Source organism: Pimephales promelas, chromosome 4, assembly GCF_988280905.1.
Source record: "Pimephales promelas chromosome 4, fPimPro1.hap1.1, whole genome shotgun sequence".
NCBI classification, from domain to species: Eukaryota; Metazoa; Chordata; class Actinopteri; order Cypriniformes; family Leuciscidae; genus Pimephales; species Pimephales promelas.
Window position 1 is genome coordinate 28,126,357 of NC_142772.1, and position 24,853 is coordinate 28,151,209.

General features: G+C 38.2%; 1 protein-coding gene across 3 annotated transcripts in view; it reads right to left on the minus strand.

Annotated features, from left to right (window-relative positions):
* bmp2k (BMP2 inducible kinase) overlaps positions 1–22,592 on the minus strand; it is a 45,981-nt gene extending 23,389 nt beyond the window's left edge. For 2 of the 3 annotated variants that reach the window (XM_039659583.2, XM_039659582.2), the window contains exons 1-3: positions 21,694–22,591; positions 973–1,091; positions 783–888 (exon numbers count right to left, since the gene is read on the minus strand). In XM_039659583.2, the coding sequence (XP_039515517.2) occupies positions 783–888; positions 973–1,091; positions 21,694–21,838 (370 nt within the window). In that variant the 5' untranslated portion in view covers positions 21,839–22,591. Of the gene's footprint in view, positions 1–782; positions 889–972; positions 1,092–21,693 lie in introns of all 3 variants that reach the window. The other variant, XM_089130211.1, reaches the window with a different exon arrangement.
* Positions 22,593–24,853: the final 2,261 nt, after the last annotated feature.

A 24,853-nucleotide genomic window follows, 5' to 3' on the forward strand; every position in this document is an offset into this window, starting at 1 on the left:
TTTTTAGTTTACGTTTCCCATCAACGTTTTATTTCAATCAACGTTTTCGTTTTTGTTAACTATAGACCTTATGTAGCCCCACCCCTTTTCAGCGTTGCGCTCGTTGTCTTTTGACTTCCGGTCTGTATTTCCACAGCGATCTTGCATAGGTATGAATGAACTGCTCGTAAAAAAATTCCCGGTCGACATTTGTTTAGACATCTGCTTTACAATGCTTATGATAAACATTACAATGCTCATGATAACTTTTGTTAACTCTACAAGTAAATCCATTTCACCAGCTAATTACTCCTCGACAGCGATGCCATAGAAATATACAGAGCGACCGCGAAACCGGAAGTTCAAAGACAATATTCTAAAGATGACGGCGCCCACGTTTCTCTGGTGCATAAGGTCTATAGCAACAATGGATTTGTTGTCCAACTTTAGTTGCCTGCAGAAACCAGTTATAATTAGAACATCAAATTGGGAACCAGGAACTGGCTCTTATTCAAACATTTCGGAACGTTCAGTTCTGTTAACAGTTCTGTAACAACTAGCTTAAATGGGTTTACCTTTTCTGTTTTTTTACATTCTAATTATGTATTTGTTAGTTCATATTTACAGTTGCACGAGTTGTTCCCTTTGTAAAGGTATTTTCACTTTAAGATTATAATGAAACTATAATGAGAGATGTACTGTGATCCAAGTATGAACCTGTATTTCAGGAAATTAGAACACAGAGATAACTTTAGATTGCCATTGTTTAGACCATAGGTTTGTTTGCATCAAAGCTGTATTACCCTTGCAATACTCCATTAGAATCAGAACCTCCCATACACTGTCTCCCACTGCATTGGTGGTTGAGTCCAGATATCGCACAATGTTCTTGTGGCCCGACAACTCTTTCTGTGGGGGACATAAGAAAAAATTATTTATATTTGTGATGTACTAACGTGTCCTCACCCAAATACATATCGTGGCTTGGCTCACCATGATTGTGATCTCCCGCTTGAAGATGTTCAGGTCGTGAATATTGTTCACGTACATCCTTTTCAGGGCACATCTCACTCCACTGTGTGTGCGGGCCAAAAACACCATGGAAAAGCCTCCTGGATATACGAAAACATATATACAAGGTTAGTTCAGATGTTTATCTGGACAGCAATCTCAACACATCTTAATGAGCAGTTTGACCAGTAATAGCAGTTCAATAAATTACATAAAAGAAGTTTTCCAACAAAGGAATTCAAAGAGGAATTTCAGGGGAATTAGATAAAAATGTAGACTTTTTTCATAAATGATCAAAATATAACACCTTATGCTGATACGTGATAAATTATAAAAAGTTACAACATTGTTAATGTTGTGAAATACAGCAAAATTGTCCTTCATTTTTATCAGGGGTGGGGCCTTTTTTGTTAGTTTATTTGCCAACTAAATTACTCATTTTTTTAATTATTTCCTTTTATCATCACAGGAAATGATGCACAAAATATGTTAACCGTTGTCTATTTTTCAAGTAAAGATGGAGTTGGTGATAAAGAAAAATGGTATGTCGCAATGGTATGTCGTATTTTGTGTTAAAGTCGGTTTGAAATGGAAAAAGCTGCTCTTAATTTTCGTAAATGACTGTTTGGACCTATTAAAGATTATATTTTAATCATATAATTTAACCATTTATAATTTAATCATATAATCACATAATTGTAGACCTAAAGATTTTTAAAACATTTCAATGAGTAAGCTAATCTATCTTTTATTCTACTACCAGAGAGTCAGTTATGCGGTGATGCAAATTAATTGTAATATTAATTTAATAATAATCATAGCCAAATATTATTCAGAAAACAAATTGAATACATTAATTGGAAATGCTAAATCCTCTTGATATCGCTGACAGCTAATGCGTTTGAGGATATCTCTGCCTGTCGTCAATACACAATATCATCGTCTATTGGCACAACCTTATTGTTTATAAATTTAATAAAAAAGGAATAAATAAAAATAAAAATAAAAACCAACAAAATAGCCTGGACGCCAGCCCGAACTCCGCCCACAATATTTTTTGGTCGGGAAGTTCGGTCTGGACTCGATCCATTAAGGAGTAATTATGATCAGGCAAGAAATGAACGGGCCAATCAAATTGCCAGGGCGGGCTTTATACGATGATGGACAGATAATCTGCTGGGACGTAATCATCACGTTATCAAAGAGCGCTTGTCGAAGATGACTGCAGCTGGAGAATTGAGATGTATAGATTCCACTGTCACGTCTTTTGTAAAATAAAACGACAGCGCATTCATTTTAATAGACAAACAAAGAACTGCAATCAAGGCATTTGTCGATCAGAAAGATATTTTTGGCGTCCTTCCCACATGATTCGGGAAAAGTGTAACTTCAGCTGGCTCTGACGGTCGTTAAGAAGATGGGACGTAATGAAAAGCCTGTGGTCGTTGTGGTTTCTTCTTTGGTGGCACTCATGGAGAAGTAAGTAAAAGAAGTAACACTCGTTATTTAACTTCTAAAATAAATAAAGTAGGCTACGTTCTGTATTTGAAAACTGTGCTATGCAAAGGAGTTGACTTATGTGTTGCTCTGATTGGTTGGTAGGTCTACCGACTATCCAATTGAGTGCAGAGTTGTTGTTTTTTGTCCTGGTTCGGTTACGACACGCCTCATAATCAAAGCCCAATGGAGAAGTTTAAGACTCATATTCTTTCTTGAATATGAGTATGACGAAGTCAGGCTAACAAAATGCTGAAATGCATTTGGAAATGACTGAATGCTAAAATGTCTTTGGTTTGAAGAGAGGGGTTTTGGAAAGACTATGTAATAAGCTAAATGTCGGATATCACTGTCTCGGAACTGAACAATTTAAAACCCATTACAACAGCCTACGTCTCATTTTTGAAGGACATGGAAGACCTCTTTTGTAAGAGAGTCCTTTCATTCTGCTTTTTCTCTCATCTAAAACTGGTAGCCGTATGCTACCCCTTCTGAATGAGTGGACAGAAGAACAGAAACGGCTTAACTTTATATCAACCCAAGATGAGTTCAAGGGTCATTGTGACCTTCTATAAGTCTGGCTCATAATGAAAGGAAGGTGTAAGACGGAGAGCTCAAGATGTCCTCCCAGTGCTAGTCCTCTGATTTTGCTTAGTTGCTCAATACATAAAATGAATGAATTTATAATGGAGTGAGGAGGCAGTCTTAAGGAAAGTTAGGGATGGTGGAATGGCTCACTGTTGGCAGTCTCTTGTGAACAAAGTTAGCCTTAGGAGAAAGAACCTTATATGGTTGCTTGACCTGAAATTGAAATTCTGACATGTTTATTCAACCTCAACCTATTGTTTCACACTGGCTTGTGTGTGTGAAACAAGCAAGATGACAGATCTTTTTTTCCATAACATGCCTGTCAAGCCTCAAATGTAAAAGGCACCTTACAACTTCTATAAAAGTAGATCGTACAACTTGTGTGGTAAACTCCAACTCTCCTGAAGCCAAACATTCTCTTTGCATAGGGGAAATACAGTCAAGATTCAGTAAAGTTCATGGAGACACTAAAAACATGGAAGTAAACTGTAAAAAGCAATGAGGGTAAATAAACTGATTCCATATGGGACACAACAACAAAAATGCTTCTCATTAAAAATAATGGCAATAAAAATAACTAAATAAAAAACCCCACCATTTTAATATCTACTAGCCACCTTGCTTGAGCCTCTGTGATTCAGTGAAACTCAATGAATGCGAGTACTGACCGCCTACACAGTGGTGAGGGGCTCTGAGTCTGAACCAACATGCAGCAAAGAGGGGCGCCATGCCTCCACAACACTTCTCCCATCAGTTCCAGGGTGAATGAATCCTGGCAACGTATGACTGGTGAGCACTTTCTCATTAACAGCATGCTGAGTCACGGAGCGGTCCACAGAAAGAGAGTGCCCTGGCACAAAGGAGGACCCACAATGCCGCACTTGTTGCCTAACAAACTCATGCTTGTTTAGCCACCCTGAATTGAAAATGTATTTGTGTATGGAGAACCACTAATAAGGACCTTGAAAATGTAAAGAAAAACAGAAATCCCAACAAAAACTTGGAATATGTTTAAAAGAATACAAAAATTATTAAAGACATGACTACTTAAACTATGTAGCACAGGTACAACTGTGATTTTTACAGTTTACTGTATGATTACTGGATTAGAATTTTTAAAATCATTCTTTTTAAAATCACAAAGAAAAATATCTCCTTGACAAAATATTTTAGAGTTGAGCATAACTGGAATGATATTTATATTTTTGAAGATTATTAATTTCCCTGACTTTGTCACACCTGTAAAAAAATACAAAAACTATTTTAAAACCACCCAGGTTGTCCATGACCCTAGAACTTGGCCTGTTGCAATAATCAATATATCAATAATATAAATGCACAATATAAGTACATTACCTTAATGATATTTTGTGATGCAATATATCGCCTATTATGTTTACATAAGAAATATCACCAACATTTTTACTCGATTGTGCTGTCATCTTGTTTTTTTTTCCATGACAGAGGAGAAAGTGGTTCTTCTCGGGCAGTTCCTTCATACACAAGAGGTGTTCAAGTGTTTTCCTGACAACTACAGACAGTTTGGAAGAATAAGTCCAAATGGACTAGATTTTAAAAAAAAATTCATGTGCAAAGTGCACATATAAAATGTCACAACGTAGAATGGCAATTGGCAAATGTTAAGGCCGTTTAACAAGGGACGCAGCAGTTGAGTGTCAAGTTCATTTTCATAGAGAATGCATTTTTTGCACACTGTTTTTTCATTGTTTTCTTTGTTTGACCGTTGCGCTTTTTTGCAGCATCTCATGCATAACACGTGGCACTCAAGTTAAAAGAAGTTCAACTTTTAAAAAGCATGCCTCTAGAAAAATAGTTTTAGCAGCATATAAGGCAAGTTGATACATCTGTGCCTTTGTTCTTACAGACATCTGGGCCCATATTCATAAAGAATCTTAATGCAAAGAGTCGCTCCCGCCTCGTCACTAAGATGAAATTTTGTGTCATTTCCTTACTCAGAGTTGCTCTCAGATCGGTCCCGAATCACTCTTAAGCTAAGACTCAAACATAAAAGTTTTTAAAGCTAAATTAAGAGTTTTCTGAGAGGATTCTTAGAATCTTTATGAATACGGGCCCTGACTGCTAAGTAGGGTTTGTGTTTCAGCAATAGTACGCTCCTTTACTTTACAGAGAAAAGAAGGTCAGGGAAAAATCTGTAAAATGGAAAATCTCCATAAATATCTTTTGTGCATTTTGCAAGTGTTCTTTTCCTACTTGTTCCTTTCCACTTGTATTGCAGTATTGATCTAAAGAATTAACTTGCATTATTAGGATTTTGGATTATTTGGATTGGATTATTGGATAATTATTCAGTGGCATAAAATGGTCTTAAAATGACAATAATAGCGTTTATCGCAATTAATTCTGGGACGATATATCGCGAAACAAAAAGTAGTTGACTTTCTTTCTTTTTTTTACACGTTCAACATGGAAGGGGCTTATCAATGAATCTGGAATGTGTGGCAGGCCAATTAAATATATAGGGTGCAACGGATCAAAAAACTCACGGATCGGATCGTTTCTCGGATCAGAGTCACGGATCGGATCATTTTTCGGATCAGCAAAAAAATAAAAAAATAAATAAAAGACAAGACAAATAAATATAGGTTTTGTCTTTTTGATTATTAACACTTTTAAATTGTGAGTGGTGAGAGCTATGTGACGATAACGGTTATCATCACATAGCTCCGTTCTCCTAGAAGTCCACCCATCTGTCGTGAGCGCAACAGATGCTCGGGATAGTTCATCCACAACAGTTGATGTCGTAACGTGGCTCAAGTACTTTCAGCATGTGTTTAAAGCCCTTGTTTTGCACAACCGAATATGGCCACATGTCTGCAGCTATAAACACACCGATAGCATTTGTGATGGCTTTAGCCCGGTCTGATTATGCAACTAGGGGCTGCTTAAATGCCGCGGTGGTACGTCTTGGTTTTATCTACTAACCTCTTTCCGTAATGTTATATTTGATGGGAAATCCAAAATGGTCCCATACAGGTGATTTAAATGACGCTGGGCGTTCAAGCTTCTCTGTTCCTCCGCTCACTATGACGAAGCTGTGTGTTGACTGAACAACATGCGCACATTTTTTTTTTTTCATAATCAATCCGCGGATCACGTGTGTGCCGAACCGAAGACATTGATCCAAACGAATCACGGATCATTGATGATCCGTTGCACCACTAATATTTAATATATATATATATATATATATATATATATATTTAATAAATGAGTGTAAGAAGAATAGGGAATGGACACTGCAAGTGGCTAATGTGTGGGTCGATAATTGAAAGCGCGTTTAAACGTCTATGAGAAGGAGATAACCTAACAAGCGAACTATTGATTCGTTCTTCCAACCTGCGGTACATTACAACAGCGATAATCAGAAAAACGTGATCAAAACAATTAGGCTACTCTTTGTAAACGCTGTTCAATGTGAGCGATAAATTCTCGAAAATGACCTGTCATTTACACTGCGTCATGTGATTAAAACTTGTCCCAGCTGCATTGAGTAATTTTGTCCAACTCCATTTCCCACAATTCCTAAAAAACGCTCCCATAATTTCTACGTACCTGCTAGTTGACGAGAAAATGAAGCGCTATTTTCAAGTGGTCCACGAAAACCCCAAACGAACCCGCGAGGAAGAATCGGCAGAAGCAATTTTACCAAACCAAAGTAAGGGAGAAACAAAAAGGGAAAATTATAGATATAAACCCTGAGTGGAAAAAGGAAATACCAAATACAAAAGAGTGGCCAACAGACATGCTAGATCTGTGACACACACATATGCACTAAACTAAGAAAAGATGCAACTGTTGACAGTATTAGTCTCATAGAGGAGAGCCATGGGGATATTATAGTGCTAGTTTGCAAACATGAGTTTTTATTTAGTAATATCTGCCCACAGATCTGTTCTACTTTGATGTGTAATGTTGGTGTAAGTGGGGTTATGTTTCTGCACTTTGTGATGGTTTGTATTTTTTGTGCACTCAATGGAACGTCAATGCCTCTTTAAGTGATGAACTTCACTGCTTGTTTGTTTTCAAGGATGATAAGAGACGTTTTATACTTGTGCTACAACTGTTTGGCCTGTGCTACAAAACTTTCAACCCCTGTAGCACCAGTGATGTGTGCAAAAAAAGTTAATACAGCCCTGTACAGTGTTATATGGAGGGGCTGGGCAATGCTATATTGCCCCACCACCTAGCACAATCACTGATCTACATTCAGAGCCAAATCGTGTGCAGTTTCATTTCAATTAATTGTGTACATAGTACAGTGCATAGTTCAAATGGTAACCGACACAGTTCATGACAGTGTGGGCAGCAAAAGGGAGGGGCATGACAAAGCTTTCTTGGCAACACATGATGGGCATCTATTCTAATCAGTATCCGGATTGTGCTCCACATGCAGATACAAAAAAATACTTAGCCAGGCTGCTACTAAAAAGATAACTGCCTGCCCCTCACTGCCAAATATCCTCTTTGCACTGGCTCACCTTGACTTCCGCTACAGAGCTGTGTGTGAAATCTCTCATTCTTCAATTTAAAAAAGAGCTGAGGTCATCTCAGTAGGCTAAATGCATGCAAAAAAAAGATTAAAGCAATCCCTGCCTGTTCACAATAAGTTGCATACAGCATGACATCCCACAGCAGTTCCACTGACCATGTGGAAGCACAAAGAATGAACAAAGGGCACAGAATAGAGAACTCAGACGCAGCTCAGAAAGTGTGCCATGGTTCATCCTGTCATTGAGCAAGGAAAGCAGTTGCATGCAGCTGATGACTAATACAGGCAAATAATACTTCAGTCTCACACTAACATGCTTCTCATTACTAAGACTAGTGCTCCCAGAGGTGCAGAAATGCACACAAACATTGTTGTTTATTGGAGTCTAGTTTATGAAAATTTAGTCATCATTCACTCACCAATGTTGATCAAAACTTATGTGACTTCCTTCTTCGTCACACACACACACACACAAATGTTTAAAAACAAGTTTTCGGTATATATGATAAAAGTTAGTGGGGTCCAATGTTGTTTCGGACACCACTGATTTTCATTGTATGGCCAAAAATAGTTGAAACATCCAAAATATCTTCTTTTGTGCTTTCTCAGGAGTCACACCGGTTCAGAACAACATGAGGTTGAGTAAACAATCACATTTTTGGATGAACTACAGACCCATACACAGCTATCTTTTGTGCAAGCACAAGCAGGATAATAAAAGTAAAAAATAAAAAACCTAAACTGGAACTGATCACAAGACAAGACATGTTGTGCAAGCAGGCACTTTTTTTGTTTACGAGAAACAGGAAGTTTAGTCAGGCCATAAAATATTCGTAACACTGAACACTGTCCTAAATTACGCTAGATTATTACTGATATAGGTCAGGTGCTATTCTGACATAGTTGTCACTTATTTCTCCCAGTGATCTAGAACAGTAGCAAGAGACTGATAACACATCATTCTGTAAACCTAAGGGACATCAGGCAATGAATGAAGGCAGCCCATGATCACGCGGGCTCAAGAAAGGCAAGCGATTTAACAAATCCAAAATGTTGGAAGTGTCAATGGTGTTGATGTCCGCTGATGGTGCCCATATAAGCTCTTTTAAAAAAAAAGTTATGTATAGTCTCAAAGAAAAAAAATGCATGTCTAACTTGAACGACTAGTCTTAGAGGTTTATGCAACCAGCCACAGGCCAGAGGAATAGCTTCCTCTCTTTTTGGTGGGATTTTCCACAGTTTCCACAAAAAAAATGGTGCCGTCAAAGTGACCGGCAGAGGTTTAGTTTTATGGATATTTTGATGATATGTGTCAAATATCACCTCTTCATTAGTCAAGTTGAGGAAAACTGAAGGCAGGCTATGTAACTTAAAAAAATGACAATCAGGTTGTATAGAATGCAACATGTTGTTATTATTAGCCTAAGTTTCAAGACGGAAAAAACATGAATGTTCGACTGGCGTTTTTACTATGGTTTCACACACACTTTTTCATGCTCATGTCCACTGCTATCAGATGCATGCGCGCTGCGCGAGTTGCGCAATCTTCACTCGTACGCACGTTTCAATCTATCACCGTTGCAGAGACTGCAGAGACTATTCATTCCGGTAAAAATCACAAAATAAAATGCACATAACCGTGTCCCTGCTTGATATAGGCTGTAACCACTGAGAAAACAAGTGTCAGTGTAGGGAAACCCGCCATGGGTTTCCCTACACTGCAACGTTCATCACTGTGCCGAATAATGTCCAGAACGTCTATACAAATTTATTTTGAATTTAATGCTTGTAGATTAAAACAACGGCAGGAAATGCATCCTGTATGCCTATCTGAGTGTGGTATAACTATACTTATTAGCGAATAATCCGAATAATGAAAATTTCATGTAAACTGGAGTGAAGAGTTATTATTGCAATTAAGACCTTATTTTGATAATCTGACACAGTGTAGGTGCACATATGCAGTATGAGGAATATGCTCTGGTGAATCTCAGGTACTTTAATTATATGGTTGGCAAAACAATGAACAGGATGAAACTTAACAGAATGGAAATGAAGAAAGAACAGGATGCTGAACTGGATGAAACCCAACAGGATGCAAATAAAAAGCTAAACTTCCCATGGCTCAGTGAGGACTTGAGAGTTAATATAAGTGTGGGTGTCAACTTCAAGACCATCTTTTGAAACTTTGACAGTATTATATTGTGTAGGTATCTGTAATTTGAATCAAACAGGATGAAAAGTTTGAGAGCAAAAACAACCACATGACAAAGAAATGTCCCACTTCACTAAATTAATGGCACACTGAATCTCCGAGAAACATTCCTTTTACATTCTATTTATTACTTTTTTTACACGCCATCCTCTCGGAATAATTTAGAGGATTCACAAATCTGAAGGAATGATAAGTCCCTTATTGGCATTGTCCACAGGGATGTTCCTGCCCAAGTTTAGACCTTCTCCTCTCCAGTAATGGAGCCAGAAATGAAAACCCTCCACCAGTGGCCTGATGTGTCACAAATGTTGATTCTGCTCCGTGTATAATAGGGCAAACAGAGGACATCTGTCTGGCTGTTCTGGCATTTAACATTCACTTAAGCTACTGAAATACCAAATCTCACAATCAACTTGCTGCATGTATCTGTCAACTTTTCCCTCCCTTTTCACGTCTGCCTGATATCTCACAGGTCTGGAATCTTTTATATTCAAAAATGACCCACATGCAGCTCACAAATATCTAGAGATGCACTGAAATTTCAGCTACTGGAAATTAATCTAAAACAGACATTTTCGGTTTTGGGCCAAAATCACCTTTTATATGTCAGTTTAATTAGTGCTTCTCCAATGGCATGGTGTTCAGCTGATATAGCCTAGTTTCAAAAATCTAAAATCTTTGTTTTGTTTCCTGTTTAGCCTATAACGTGAACAAAACTTCACTGAACATTTGTAGCATGCATGCCACCGAAGCTTTGAACTTTGTTACTTTTAATGTGAAGCAAATTTTCAACTTATTATTGAATATTATTACGAAATTCAAACAATTAAAGGTGCAATGTGTAACAAAGTTGAGTATCTATTAACAGAAATGCAATATGACATCCATAACTATGTTTTCAGTGGTGTATAAAGAACTTACTTAATTAACCGTAATGTTTTTATTACCTTAGAATGAGACATTAATAGCTCCATAACCGCGGGAATCCCCTTCTATGAAGGTCGCCATGTTGTGACGTCATATTCCTACCGTAGCCGAACGCGAACAAACAGCGCTACAGAACGCGTTTCATCACTACCTTGAAAGAGAAGTAGCGGAAAGCTGGAAGCTAGCCTTACACTCCGTGAGTAGTGACTTTTCCCTTGTGAGTGGTGTAAAATATGTAGTTAGGATTGTTTCATGTAACTTAATTCTCCCTCGCTGTGTTATGGGTTTGTTATGTTGGGGATAGTGCTGTTACGTTCGTGAGACAGCTGATGATTAGTATTCATGTCATTGACCGTAAAACAGTACGTTACAGGAATCACTAACCCGTCGATAGAGACTTTTACTAAAGTCTTTTATCACTAAAGTCGATCGCGAAGATTTTTCAAAATCAGAGAAAAAAAGCCTATTGTGTGTAGTAAATAGTATCTATGGGATGCGGAGATGACATGATTGTAACAGCGCGCGCAGTTCCGACCTTTGGACTCATGCGGACGAGTCCCAGCTCAGCCACAGTAACAGCTCATATTAGCCAGCTAAACTATTACTACCCTGTTAGAAAAAATATATAGCTGCTCCCTCGCTTTATTATGGGTTTGCTACAGTATGTGGGGATAAATGTGCTGCTGGTTACGTTTGTGAGACAATCAGCTGATTAATATTATTTTATTAAATTATATATTAAAACCCTTGATCCTCACCTGACTATGGCTTTGTAAACAGTATTCATGATGTGGTTTATAATGGACTGTGGTACAGAAACAGTGACAATGTTACACACTCTTGGCTTACTCTGGCTATTCTCTGCTGTCTCAGCCGACGAGATGTTTGTCCCGTTTTAGCAACCGTAGCTTCTTCGAAAGGGAGGGGTGAGCAGTGGGCTGAGCCCTTAGTGCAAACCTGGTGCAAACTCGCAACCGAACCACTAGATGTCGCTAAAAATCACACATTGCTCCTATAATGTCATTTTGGTGCTCTTTATTACAGCGTGATGGATCGCTGTAGTGCAGTTCAAGTGGCATTGAACTAGCACACGTGAAGCAATCGTTTCATCTCCTCGTTACTAGTTACAGCATGAAATAAACATGGGTGAACACCAGAAGGTATGTTGAAAAATACATTAGCCAAAATGTCTCATATAATCACTCAATCAGTGTCAATTGTTGTCTATACAATGTCAAGAAAGCTGTTCTATGTCCATGTACTCAGTTAGCTAAAATAACACTAAAGAGCATTTTGCTAAATATAGGCTATAAACTGTATCACATTCATTATAGTTTTACTAAACCTTTTAGTGATGTCTTCATTATTTAATATATGTCTAAATAAATTTGTCGTAAAAACAGGTGATAAGAGTTTATTGTAATTTAAATAAATGTCACCAACAAACTGAGGTAGAAGCAATTCTGTTATTAAAAGGTTAGTATAAAAACTACCTCATGTGCAGTTTAAATGTTTGTACAACAGTTGTAGCTATTTGAGAGTTGATTATTATGATTGCTAATTTATTTATTTTTGCTGAATTTTTAGTTTCAGACCAGAATTTTAATTTCGGTGCATCCTAGCAAATATCTGTTCAAGAACAATGCTTAATCAGTTTCCCTTGAGGCCTTCAACTTACACCACAATGATACTCACAAATTTAACTCTAGCACAGGCTGACCCTCTAAAAATAGAGACACGTCTGCTTTTGGAGAGAGGCTTCGAGATTCTGCACTTTGCGACTACCTCCTTGATGGCAACAGGAGGTTGACATCTCATTCTTTTTTGGAACATTATAGATGATGTTCAGTTTTTCTTTTCTCACAGACTTGATGAATCCAAAACAAAACATTGTTTATATTTTTAGCAAAAGCTTACCACTAGGGTTGTGCCGATAGACGATAGTATCGTGTATCGACGATAGTCTGACATATCGCCGATGGCAGATGCCTTTGACGATATCAATACGATAATTGGCTCGTTTTACCATAATGTATTAAATTATTATTATTAGGCCTATTATTATTATTATAAAGCTAGTATTGTTATTAAATGAATATTAGGAACTACAATTAATTTGCCTTGCCTAAATTTACAACGACATCACCTCATAACAATTGCAACAACACACGCACTAATGAGGACTCCTCTTAGAGAATGTTTTTAAAACAGACTAAAAAACATCCCACATCAAAATTCAATCGCAAGGTGATCCATTCACAAATTATCAAGTGTGCTCGTTTTAACAGACGCAAAATTAAATTTCCTACAGATCCAAGATGAAAACGGCATCGTTGTTCGTCAGTATTTGTTTCTGTAACACATTAACAAAACGTTTAATGACACTAACACTAAAAACAATACAATTACTAAATAGTATTAATAATAATATCACTAAAATAGTATTATAGTTACCGTTATCATCGTCGTCTCTGAGGGAACGCGGCGTTAATGCAGATGCCGAAAGCAGTCCGTTTTTACTTTCACTTTCAGAGATAGAGCGCGTTTACATGCGACGACGTTCTTAACCTGATTATGTTGAATAAACTTGACAATGCATGTGGTCATGTAAACGTTTCCTTTATCAGAGTCAAGTCATAAGTATAAGTATAAACCGATCGACTCAGCTAGACGTTTGGCCCTTGCTCTTGTTTCTATCGGCATTTAAAACACATTAACCCGCGTACTTCGTGCTTACTGAAGTGCGCATGTGAAGTGCGCAGAGAACGCACAGGGGGGCACATATCGCAAACTCCGACTCTTTCTGACCCAAGAAATTATTAAAACGTGTTTTCATCTCGTGCAGAAATAGACCAAAATGCTGCATGTAATGGCATGAGAATAGGCTAATGTGTCCGTAAATTTCCCGTTGACAAACAAAAGGATTAGGATCTCTTTTTTTTTACTTCACTATACCAGGAAATAACCTGATCCTATTAATAAACACTCCACCTTTGCTAGCAAAATAGAAAAAAGATTCTCGTATATAAAACGAAGTAGGCTAATAAAACAAGCAAATTAATGAGTAGGCTAAATAATCAAGTTAATAATCAAATAAGTTAGCCCCGCCCCCTCACGATAATATCGTGTATCGCCGATCTCACAGGCTGACGATAGGACGATATGAAAATGGAGCATATCGCCCAACACTACTTACCACCCTTAAAAGCTTATATATTTGGGTTTAAAGGAGAAACTACATCAGAAATACAAGAATATAACGCACTAGTAATCATATTTTTTTCAAATAAAGACAATGTAACGTTAATTTTACATACAGCACACAGTGAAAACAATATGAATGACGCAGTGGGCAACTGGATATAGCACAGCATATTTTAAAATGAAGAATTTAAAGTTTTTCGATCACGTCTCCTGTGAAGCTGATCTTCTGTTCGCATTCACTCACTTCGCACGGACCGACCATCACTCGCAGTGACACGTTTATGCAGCCTGCAAATCCACACTTCACAAGATATCACAGCTGGATATGATTAAATCTGCATGGTTTGTGAAATGAAACATTCAAATATTTAGATATTCAGAAATTTGTTTAAATGTAGATGCGCATTTCCTGAATGTTGATGATAAATGAGAAATTATTCTATCCTGGTTGTTTGCCTTTTCTGTCTAATAAAAATAATATAAAAGCAAACACTTAACTTTCACATACCATTTATTTTCTTTGCTCACCAGTTCTGTCTAACAAAGTATTAGATATATCACTGACAGAGATCGTAAACTAATGAAGATGGAGATTGAATGCTTTGTGATCCATAGACATAATAAATACATAGACGTCCTATTGGCCGCTGGAGCGTCACCTCCAGTAAGTGTATTTTATGATTTTTGAGCAAATAGTCATTTCAGTCGATGTCAGCCAATTCAACAACAAAAGTTGTTGTCGTCGTAGGATGTCTGTATAATTTAAACCTTGTTTGTTTAGTGTGTAACCACACGTTTATAAATATATATTTAAAGATATCGTATTAAAAACTGCATGTTGTTCTGTAAGTTAGCCATCTTCTCACATTTGCCACAGAAGCATCTCTATGACAAGTAAACATGACGCAAAAGGTCCCTCGCATAAATGTAATTTCACTTGTACGTAGCAAACTTTATCACAGTATGTGTATGTAGTTACAAAAAATTGTGCCAACGTTAGTGTTTGTGTCTGTTGCACATCCATAATTCCAAAGGGGACGCGATTACAACTCTATAAGTACATAAATGCATCAAAAAACCATACAGAGACGTACTGGTCCATTTTCATTTGTGTTCATTCTGCCGGAGTCTCTTCGTCATCTGGGTCTGATCAGAGACTATTTATATATTCAGATTCAAACATGTACGGCTGAATGACATTCAAAACAGCGGGTCTCTCACTCTCTCAGCCCTTCTGCTTACCGACTGCCATAGGTATGCAAGTGACGCCCTCATCCAAAGAAGGCAGGGCAGGGATATGCAGCTCATTTGCATTTAAGGTCGTATACACCAAAACAGCACATTTTAAAACAGGCCCCAAAAATGACATTTTCAAATTGTTATAATAAATTAACTGTGGGGTATTTTGAGCTGAAACTTCACAAATACATTCTGGGGAAACCCAAGACCAATATTACATCTTGTAAAAAGGGGCATAACAGGTGCCCTTTAAAGTGCATGCTATTAAAAATTTCTTTCCTTTATGGTGCGACGGTCTGCTCTAACTCCCCATCAATATCAAATAAGTCTCACTCTGCCGTCTAAACAATCTACATTGTTCAGGACAACAAGTGGATCTGGTCAGATGCCAGACAAAACAAAACAGTTGCCAAATACGATTCACCACTTGCAACCAGCAACATACTGATTTAGACAAAGGGATTAAAGATAAATCACAGTTAGATAATCTTAGAGTACTAGTGTTTTGACAGAGAACTGCTTAAGGAACACTTTTGAGCCAACACACTGTGTGAGATGCCAACCCCACTCTGGCTCACAAAGCTTGAGTGACCTATTTTCTCAGAGCAGTGTAAGAAATGTGTGTGTGAGGTACAGCTGAAATGTTAAAAGCAGAAATGGGTCCTCACAGAAGAGAGAGGAAAACCTGACAATCATGTCTTTGTCATCTCTCACAAGTGCCAGTGGCAGAATGTCGGCTTGGGCCAATGCAGTCAGACCAAAGAAGTTTCAATCATTTTTAGATTCATAAAATTAAGCAAAGGGAGGTTGTAGGTAAAGAGGACACACTTCTGGTTTCAAGCCTTTATCTCGGCAGGTTCCTTTGAATGATTGTTTTAATTCACTGGCATACTGCCACCTGAAGACTGTGCTAAATGTTATGTCATCTGAAGATGACACAGATATAACAAAGGGGAGGTGACACACCAAAGAGAAACCATAAGATAACAGACACACAACAGCATTAGCAACCAGAAATGAGGAGTCAAAAGAGGTGTTTTTACAATCAAGTTCTGATTGAACTTAATTTCAAGGTATTTTTTCCAATTCCAAGTAAATCATTGTAAGACATAAAGACATTTACAATAGACCAGGCTTGCAGTAGAAGTCACATAGTGTTCGAATATACACCATTATATTATTGGCAGTACAGCCCCCACATCAATAAAAAAAAAACATTTAGTTCAGTTGGACAACGGATGCTTCAATTAACAAAAAGGGTCTGCTCTGCTCAATCCAGCAAGAGTTAGAGAGTCACAGCACAGTGCAGGAGTCAGATTTCACTTATCACATGACCACTGACCAGAGTAAAGAGAGATGACTGACAAGACGCTCTCCACGTCTTCATGCAATGTGCGTCTTTGCATTCCTGCCAAAATGTGCATTCTCGTTTAATCTCACTGTCAGGGCTCGACAAATAGGACTTCCCAATGAGTCGGGCCAGTGCAAATCGTCACAAAACATTAGGCTATTAAGCATTCAAGTGCAAAATGACACAAAATAACTAATTTTGGTACTTGCGCACAGTGTGAGAAGTTTTCTGTGCTTTTCAATGCTTTCATGTTTCATGTCTTGGCGAATCTTTTCTCACCAGACATGCTTTAAATAAACGATGGTCAGTATAAAGCTGCTCCTGAAAAAAGAATCGGTACCAACTATTTACGTTGCCTCTGCACCTCCACGCTTCATGATGAATGCGGCTAAGGTTTACATCTTACAGTCTATGGTTTACACTCAGGGTACATGTTTTCTATGTACGACATTCTCAATATAATTCATAATCCCACGTTTTTAACGAACAATGTGTTATGGTGTTATTACAAACCGAGTACGTACGTATACATCAGTAACAGTGTTCGTACATCTCACTAAGTTACTCTAACATTTAGGGGTAGGAATCTCTAGGCACCTCACGATTCGATTCAGAGGGCTACGATTTGATGCTAAAGCAATTATTGATTTTATTCATCTTTTTTGCGGGTTAGGTGACTATACATACTTTGCTTTAAAACTACAAAGTAATGACCCATAAAGAATTAACATACAATATATTTTAATACAATTGCAAAGAACCAACAGGAAAATAAATGTGTGCCTGAACTAGCAGCACACCTGTAGTAAATTAATAGGCTAAATGCACGCATAAGTTCCGCATTTGACGCAAGGATGCTCTTCAGGTTCCGGTTGGGGATTAAAGCGGAGGAAAACCGAGGAAAACGGGATTATGGCAGAGTCTTCAAAATTTACTGTCCTCCCGTCTTTGAAACGAAACATTCATACGTTTAGATGTAATTTTATATATAGTTATGTTTTATTTAATATAATTTTAAAAATAAGCATAAACACAACGAGGGGTGTCTGTTTTATCTGTTTTTGTGACTAACGTTTCTTTAGTACAACCATGGCATGGAGTATAAAATTCAATATAAATTCTCGGTATTGCATTGGACCCTACGATCGGCGGAAGTTATCGAGCATCCTTAGACCTTCACCGGAAATACTGCCGTGCATAGAGCCCAGAATATAACAATGACCGCCCGGTACAGCCGAGTGTCTTTCCTCTGGGTGGAATCGTGTCATATGGCTTCTCATATTTGTCGTGTTTCAGAAACATTTTAGTTGTATTCTACAAAGCTTACAAATAGTGTGGCTCTGGTCCAGCTCCTTTCCCCCTTCAACTTCATAGAAGCCAAAATATTTTCACACGTCAGCTTTTAACGAAGAGGGTGTTCGGATTTCGCGCTCAGCCATCGCGTCTCTGTTATGTGAATGCCACAGGCGGGCTGCACACTGCACTTCTGCGCTTCAGAGTTCCGTCTTTCGCGTTCCGCCAATATTACGTTATTATAAATAAATACCCTCCCCCCCCCCCCTTTTTTTTTTTTTTGAGAATCGATTTTTGACATTTGTGAATCGATTCGGAATCATCCACGTCCGCATCGCGATGCATCTAAGAATCACTTTTTCCCCCCACCCCGACTAACGTTACCCTGCAGTACAAACAAAGATAGATCAAAGTGACATTATGTTGAACAAACAACCATTCAGAAACGTCCTGTTCGAGCCTTAATTGTCGAACTTCTTTGCGGCCGTCATCTTGCTCCGGTTTCGACTCCAGTTAAAACTTATAAGGTTGCACAGATGTGTCCTCAGAGACTCCCACTGCCATTCTCTCTACAAAGAATACCCTCAACTGTTGTCAAGGTAACACACTCCACGTGCATTGTGTCAAAACACCCCGCAGAAAAGAGGGGCGGGGCTGAGCAAAGCTCATTATCATTTAAAGGCTGAAAACAGAGCTGTTTTGGACCATGTAAAATTTTTAATTAAAGTAAATTACAAACTTTTCATTTAGACCCTACAGAATCAAATTAACTTGTATGAAAACTACATTATATGACCCCTTTGAGGGACCGGTTTTGATTCCTTGATTTTTTTTTTAGGGCTAAATGTTTCAGGACTTTGTTGCAACACATACCGGAACTTAATGAAACTCTCAAGTAATTAAGGGAAAATACTAAATGACAGCCCTAAAGTTCTTAAGTGGACCTTTTTTTTTCTTGCCCTTCCTTAACCATAACTAAGGGTTTTCTTAATATAAGGGCTTTCATGCAACCAGGCCCAAACAAATTAAATTTGCACAGCCACAAGAGCTGTAAGATTAAATTCATGTTTAAAGGCAAAGTTCAAAATCTTATCTCAATGTTTAGCTGTGATATCTTTAGCTGTGATGTCTTTAGTGCAAACAATGAAACCCAAAGGGCCTCGGTTATGCAGGATGGCAAAAAGAAGAAAAGTAGAAGTGCAAATGCAAAACATGCTTTTGATGCTGGGAAACAAAAAGAATGCTTTCCAATAAATAGAGCTTGCGTGATCAAATATAATTCAAGCGTAGTTCAGGCAGACCACTGATCGCTAAACAATATCAGCTGATGCTCAGCTGATTTGTTCCTCCACCAACTCTAATCAACTATAGTATTTAAGCTCATTCAACGAATGCTCCTCAGTCTGTCGCACATTTACACCCACCTCCACCCCCTATCTCAAGCTGTCTTGTATATCTCTCAAGCACCTTAGAGCCTAAACCTCTCGCCAAATCCAAAGATTGTCAATAAATGTAATTCTCAAAGTGGTCTTGACTGAAATAAACAGAATAGAGGCCAGAACACATGTCAAAAGACCAAAGCTTAAATTACTGGTTGACAAAATGACTGAACCCTCCTTCATGCATACATTTACACACACCTTCTTCAACTGTCAATAGGACATACAGGCCCATAGCAGAGTAGTAAAGGAGATAACAAAATCAGAGTGGCACTTAGCACAGCAATTCTACCAGCACATGCTCAGCGAGTGGGGCAACACCTCTCTGTACACAAGTCATGACTTATTCAAGGTCAGTCCAGTAACGGTACTATCGAAAGTGCAGTAGAATGTTACTGCACCTTACATTAGGAACCGCTCTGAACCGGTTTGGTGTCAAGTGATAGGTTTTTTTAAAGATCAAAAGACCAAAGCAGATTCTACCAGTCACATATTGAAGAAGTGAAACAGGGGAAAATACAGAAGTCATGAGCAGTTTGTTGACAAAATAAAGCAGGTCTTACAGGGTTTGACGACAAAGAGGTGAGCAGATGGCTGAATATATTGACCACACAAAGCTTGCTGGCACATTTTGCATTTAATACAAACGAATTTTAAGACGAAAGATTCTTATTCTGTTCCGACAGGTGAAAAATCAGCTGTTTTACTGCATTACAGACTTCTGTTCAAGCCTCATAAAACATCTCATTATACTACAATCATATGGACAGGCTCTTTGAGAGCTACTTTACAGTCAGGGAGCAAATGACAGAATTAACCACCCATCCAGAATCATAGTCCCTGCCTCGTCCAAATGACAAGCCATCCTTTGCCAACTCCCCAGCTGTCCCTAATGAGTGGCTTGAAATAATTTATTGAAATAATAAAAAGGGAGCATGGTGGTCATTCAAGAGGGTCAGGCTCAAAAAGCAAACACAAAAGAAGCAACTTCCATTACAGGACGGTGATCTGCATTGTGCCAAGTCTGCATACTTTTAACAGGTGGTCAAATACAACAACAGAAGGGCCACAAACCACATATCTATCACTTGAACAGCCATTTTTCATTTTCAGGAGTTAATGAATTTGTTTTGTGGAATACAAAAGATTTTGTCATGAAGAATCTCTGAATACTAACTACTGCCCAGTTACATTTACAGATTTCCCTGCGGTTTGGCCTCTCATTTTAACGAAAACCCCGTTTTTAATCACAGAAAACGATTATTTTTAAAAACTCCTGAGATTTCTGATAATGCTGGTTATGTGTTGTCAACTGGGAGAAACAAGGTTTTAGGTTCTAAAACGTCACATTATGCGCCAGAAAATGCTTAATGTCAATAAAAAAAAGAGAAAACCATTTGATAAAGCACAAGTTTATATTAAAAGTCAATGAGAAAGTAAGAATAAAAGCACTTGTTTGTGAGAGTGAACTTTTGCACTAAAGGCAAATTAAATAATTGTGTCCAGTCAGCAAGTTCAGTGAAACTCACCGAACTGCATGACAACATCTACATGGAAACAAACACACTAGCTCTAGTATTAGTCACATTACATGACAGAGCTGTGAGAACGATGATGTATTTAATATTTTAGACAATGCGGAGCAAAACACTAAAACAGACTATAAACCACAGAAATATACTGAACTTAGCAGTTGAACATGCCATTATGTAATCTGCTACAATTGAGAAAGATAAAAGTGCAAAGTATACAATGTTTATAACTGTCCAGGGGAGATTGTCATCAAGACATCAAACTACTTAAACCTCTTTAAAAAATCTCTTAATCTACTTAAAAAGCTGGGCCCTGTAGAGAGAGGGTAAAATAACACACAGTATGATAAACTTTGTTTTACTATCTATCATTTTGTGCCATGGCAAAGTGTAGTATGGCAAGAGAACAATTTTAAGTTTGGCCCTGAGCTTTTCACTAAACGTTTGTGCTTTAAGTTTAACAAAGAGAATATTTTTTTAAAGAAGGACATTACTTCTTTTTTGTTTGGTTTGCAGTGACAAACATTAGGGGAAGATTTGGAACAGGCCAGCCCCAGACCTCCTGATCCAAAACCACGTGATCAGTAACAGCGACATAACCAAGAAATGACATTAGGTTGTTATGGAAGAATAATCTCTCTATCAATTTTTGCTAAGGGCAAGCACCAAGCTATACTTCCTCTTTTCACGGCAAGGAGCAAGATTACTGTTTAAAGCGTTGATATGGCGAGGTACAACCTACAGTAAACAGCTAGTCCAGACCATCCTTTCTGAACTGCTCATTGCTCTATAAAAACAGATGTGTGTGGGGTTTGAGGGGCTCTTATACACTTCACCAGTGGGTTTTGCCATTCATTTGTGTTGGCCTAAACAAATGCGTCCATTACCTTCAGCGATCAGCTCCTCCACCGTCACTTGGTATCGACCGACAGCAAACACCTTCCCGATGTAGTTGCTGCTTCCAGTACCAGATCCAGACCCACCCCCGAGACTTCCGCTCTCTGACTTCGGCATACGCGAAAACTTCTTCATTCTTGCCTCTTGTGTTCCCGTCTTCCCCAAACGGACAGTTCCAAACAGACCAAAGACGATTAAAACGCCAATCTGCTCATCTCCGCTCTTTTGTCCAGCATGCTGATAGAGCTCCTCTCCCGAGATGCACCAGGCACTTCAGTGCTCGAGGGACGCAGAAAGGCGTAGCTGAATGCTTCCTTATTCCCCCAAAGCCAGATGAAGAAACTGCATAGAAATAAACCGCCAGGACAAGCGTTTCGTCGTTAATGAGTGACAACAGCACGAGTGATAACGTCCACGCTGCTGTGTTTTAAGGCCGACTCCAGTTTCGGCTGGCTAGCGAGCCTGTGCGGGTGCTGGAGAGACAATTCGCCTCGCTAACTGGCTAACAACGGCGAAACGCTCTGTTTAGCCAAAGCATGCTTTTGTGTTCAGTCGAAAGCTTAAATTGGTTTAAGTCCAGTTTATCTGAAAACAATGTGAACAACGAATAGGCAGAAAGTGGGTGTGTTAGGCGGAAGCTACGCTAGCGAAACTCTTAAACGATGACTGCTGCCACTTCCCCTTTGGATAGTTTAGTTAGCCAGCTCGCTAGCTGATTGGCTTCCTCTAACGTTATCTGTTTGAAGAGGACACCGTGTATCATAGTAAAAAGTACTACTAGAAAATAATCCCTAAAACCTCCGAGCGGCCGATCGTTTCTGCGGTTGTGAACAGCGTTTGTTTCTTTTTAACGGCAGAGCGGTTCCTCGTGCTCTGGAAGTCCCCCGTCACACTGATAAAGTTCGAACTCTCGTGACTCGCCGGAGAATTGGTGGGAGGTTTGTTATCGCCCAATCCGACTGTCCGACAACCTAACTTGTTTTGTCCGATTTCTTCCTATTGTCATGATTGGTGTGAGCTTGCCTTGACGCGTCCTGTAGATGCTCTTATCTGATGGGATGGCACGGATGACTGTGTCTGCCTAGGGTTTATTGATCAATTTGCTTGATAAAGATCTTAACCAATGTGTTTGTCTGTTGAAATGGATTGGAAGTGTGTGTGAGGTGTGTGAAGTGCTGATGTAGTGCAACTGACACATTCCACGAATACTAGGTATTACAATTAACAACTTGAAAAGTAGATTACCCTTAAAATGTGGATTAAGAAAATTAATTTGCTATATCGATTATTACCAAAATATTACGTTCCTTTATTCAATTTATTTATTGTAGTGATGTTCAGGGGGTCCATTATGTGGACTTTTGTACAGCATGGTGGGATCTGGCATGACAAATAAATCTCATTACATTTTCTCAGTTATTAAACAAATTGTAGTGTTCAACCATTCAAATTATTGTAAGAAAAAAAATCTTTCATTAATGGGAAATATGCCATTATCTACCTGAGGTGTAAAGTCTAGGGGTCAGAAAGTAAAATCTCCTGGCTGAAAAAAACTGTGCTAATTAGCAAATCCAGGTGTTTGGAACAAAATAATGAGGACCTTTACTTTCTGAACTTTGACTTTGCACTTCTGATAGATACACATCATTTGGTCCCAAATATCTTCTACGACATCCCTAACAACATCTTAGTTTAGGTTAAATTGCCCATGGTACCCCTTCTTAATTGTTTAATCCATGTCTCATTTTGAATTTGAATGCTTAACATAGACCACGCACCTGAATGATGTTGATAATTAACATTTAATCAACTTCTTTAAAGGTGCTATATGGATTTTTTTGCGGCCTCTATCGCACAAAATGTTGCTGTTGTTTTCAGCGTGAGCCTCTTTACAAACGGCGCCCAATAAATGTTTGGAGTCGTACATCTTAAAGATCGTACATCTTATTTTTCAGGGGTGTTTTTTAAAAACGAGATTTAAGTAAGAAGGAGAAAACAAAGGTGTTTGAGACTTACTGTATGTCATGTCCATGTACTGAACTCTTGTTATTTAACTATGCCAAAATAAATTTAATTTCACATCCTAGGGCACATTTAAAGGCACAATATGTACCATTTTTGGATAAACATATCCACTAGAACAGTGTTATATACTTTGTTGACTTGTGTAGGCTACTTATCCCAGATGTTTCCAAAAATGTTTAAATCCAGAGAAATTTTAACCAGGACACAGGTAACAACAGTTGAGATACATTTAAACAGAAAACTAATCATTGTTATATAACTCAACACTATTAGTCTTATTGTTTGAATCACTTGTTTTCTTGAAGTGGCTAACATGCAGCATTTTCTCCACTATGTTTTCAAATTGCAGGCCATTTAGCAACACAAGCCCAGCATTTATTAATATGATATTCTAATGTCGATATATTCTAGCGTACTGCAGTGTGCAACAAGTGTCTCATTGCAGCCGCTGAGCGAACAACACATTATAAAATAATTTTCAACAAACAAATGTAAATGGCTTGAAGTGAAGAAGCGAAAGCACTATTATAAAAGTGTCTCACACTCGTCTCTCATTAGAAATCACTCCAGCAGCCTCGTTCTGCTCCCACAGCACTCGGCCCTGCTCTGCTTCAAACTACAGTAATGTTAATAATCTCATCCATGAATATTATTTCTGCCCGAGTCCCGTTGGATTCTTTTCCACCAGCTGTGAGGTGAAGACAACAACTCCCATGATTCCATGCTCAATCTTGTTATCAGCAGGCTACACCTTTGTTTTGAATAGGCGACCTCTCGTGGCAAATAACTACATATTGTGCCTTTAACTGTCTGTAACGTAAAGCAGATATTTTGCATAGTAAGTTGCTTAGACATTACACTTTAAAGTGCAAAATAATGAATTGCATGGATAAGAAAAAACAATCCAATACACTTGAGTAATTAAGTTTTAGAAAATTAATTATAAAACCCTGTGCAGCTCTTTTTGCATTCCTTGTTTTAATGAATTGCATGCATCAGCTGTAAATATTTTTCAAATAAGTTTAAAAAAAAAGTTTGAAGTAGAGTACATTTTTTTTGGTTAGTGTGTAATAATGTATACATGTATCTCCCACTAATAATTTTCAAACACGACACTCATAATTA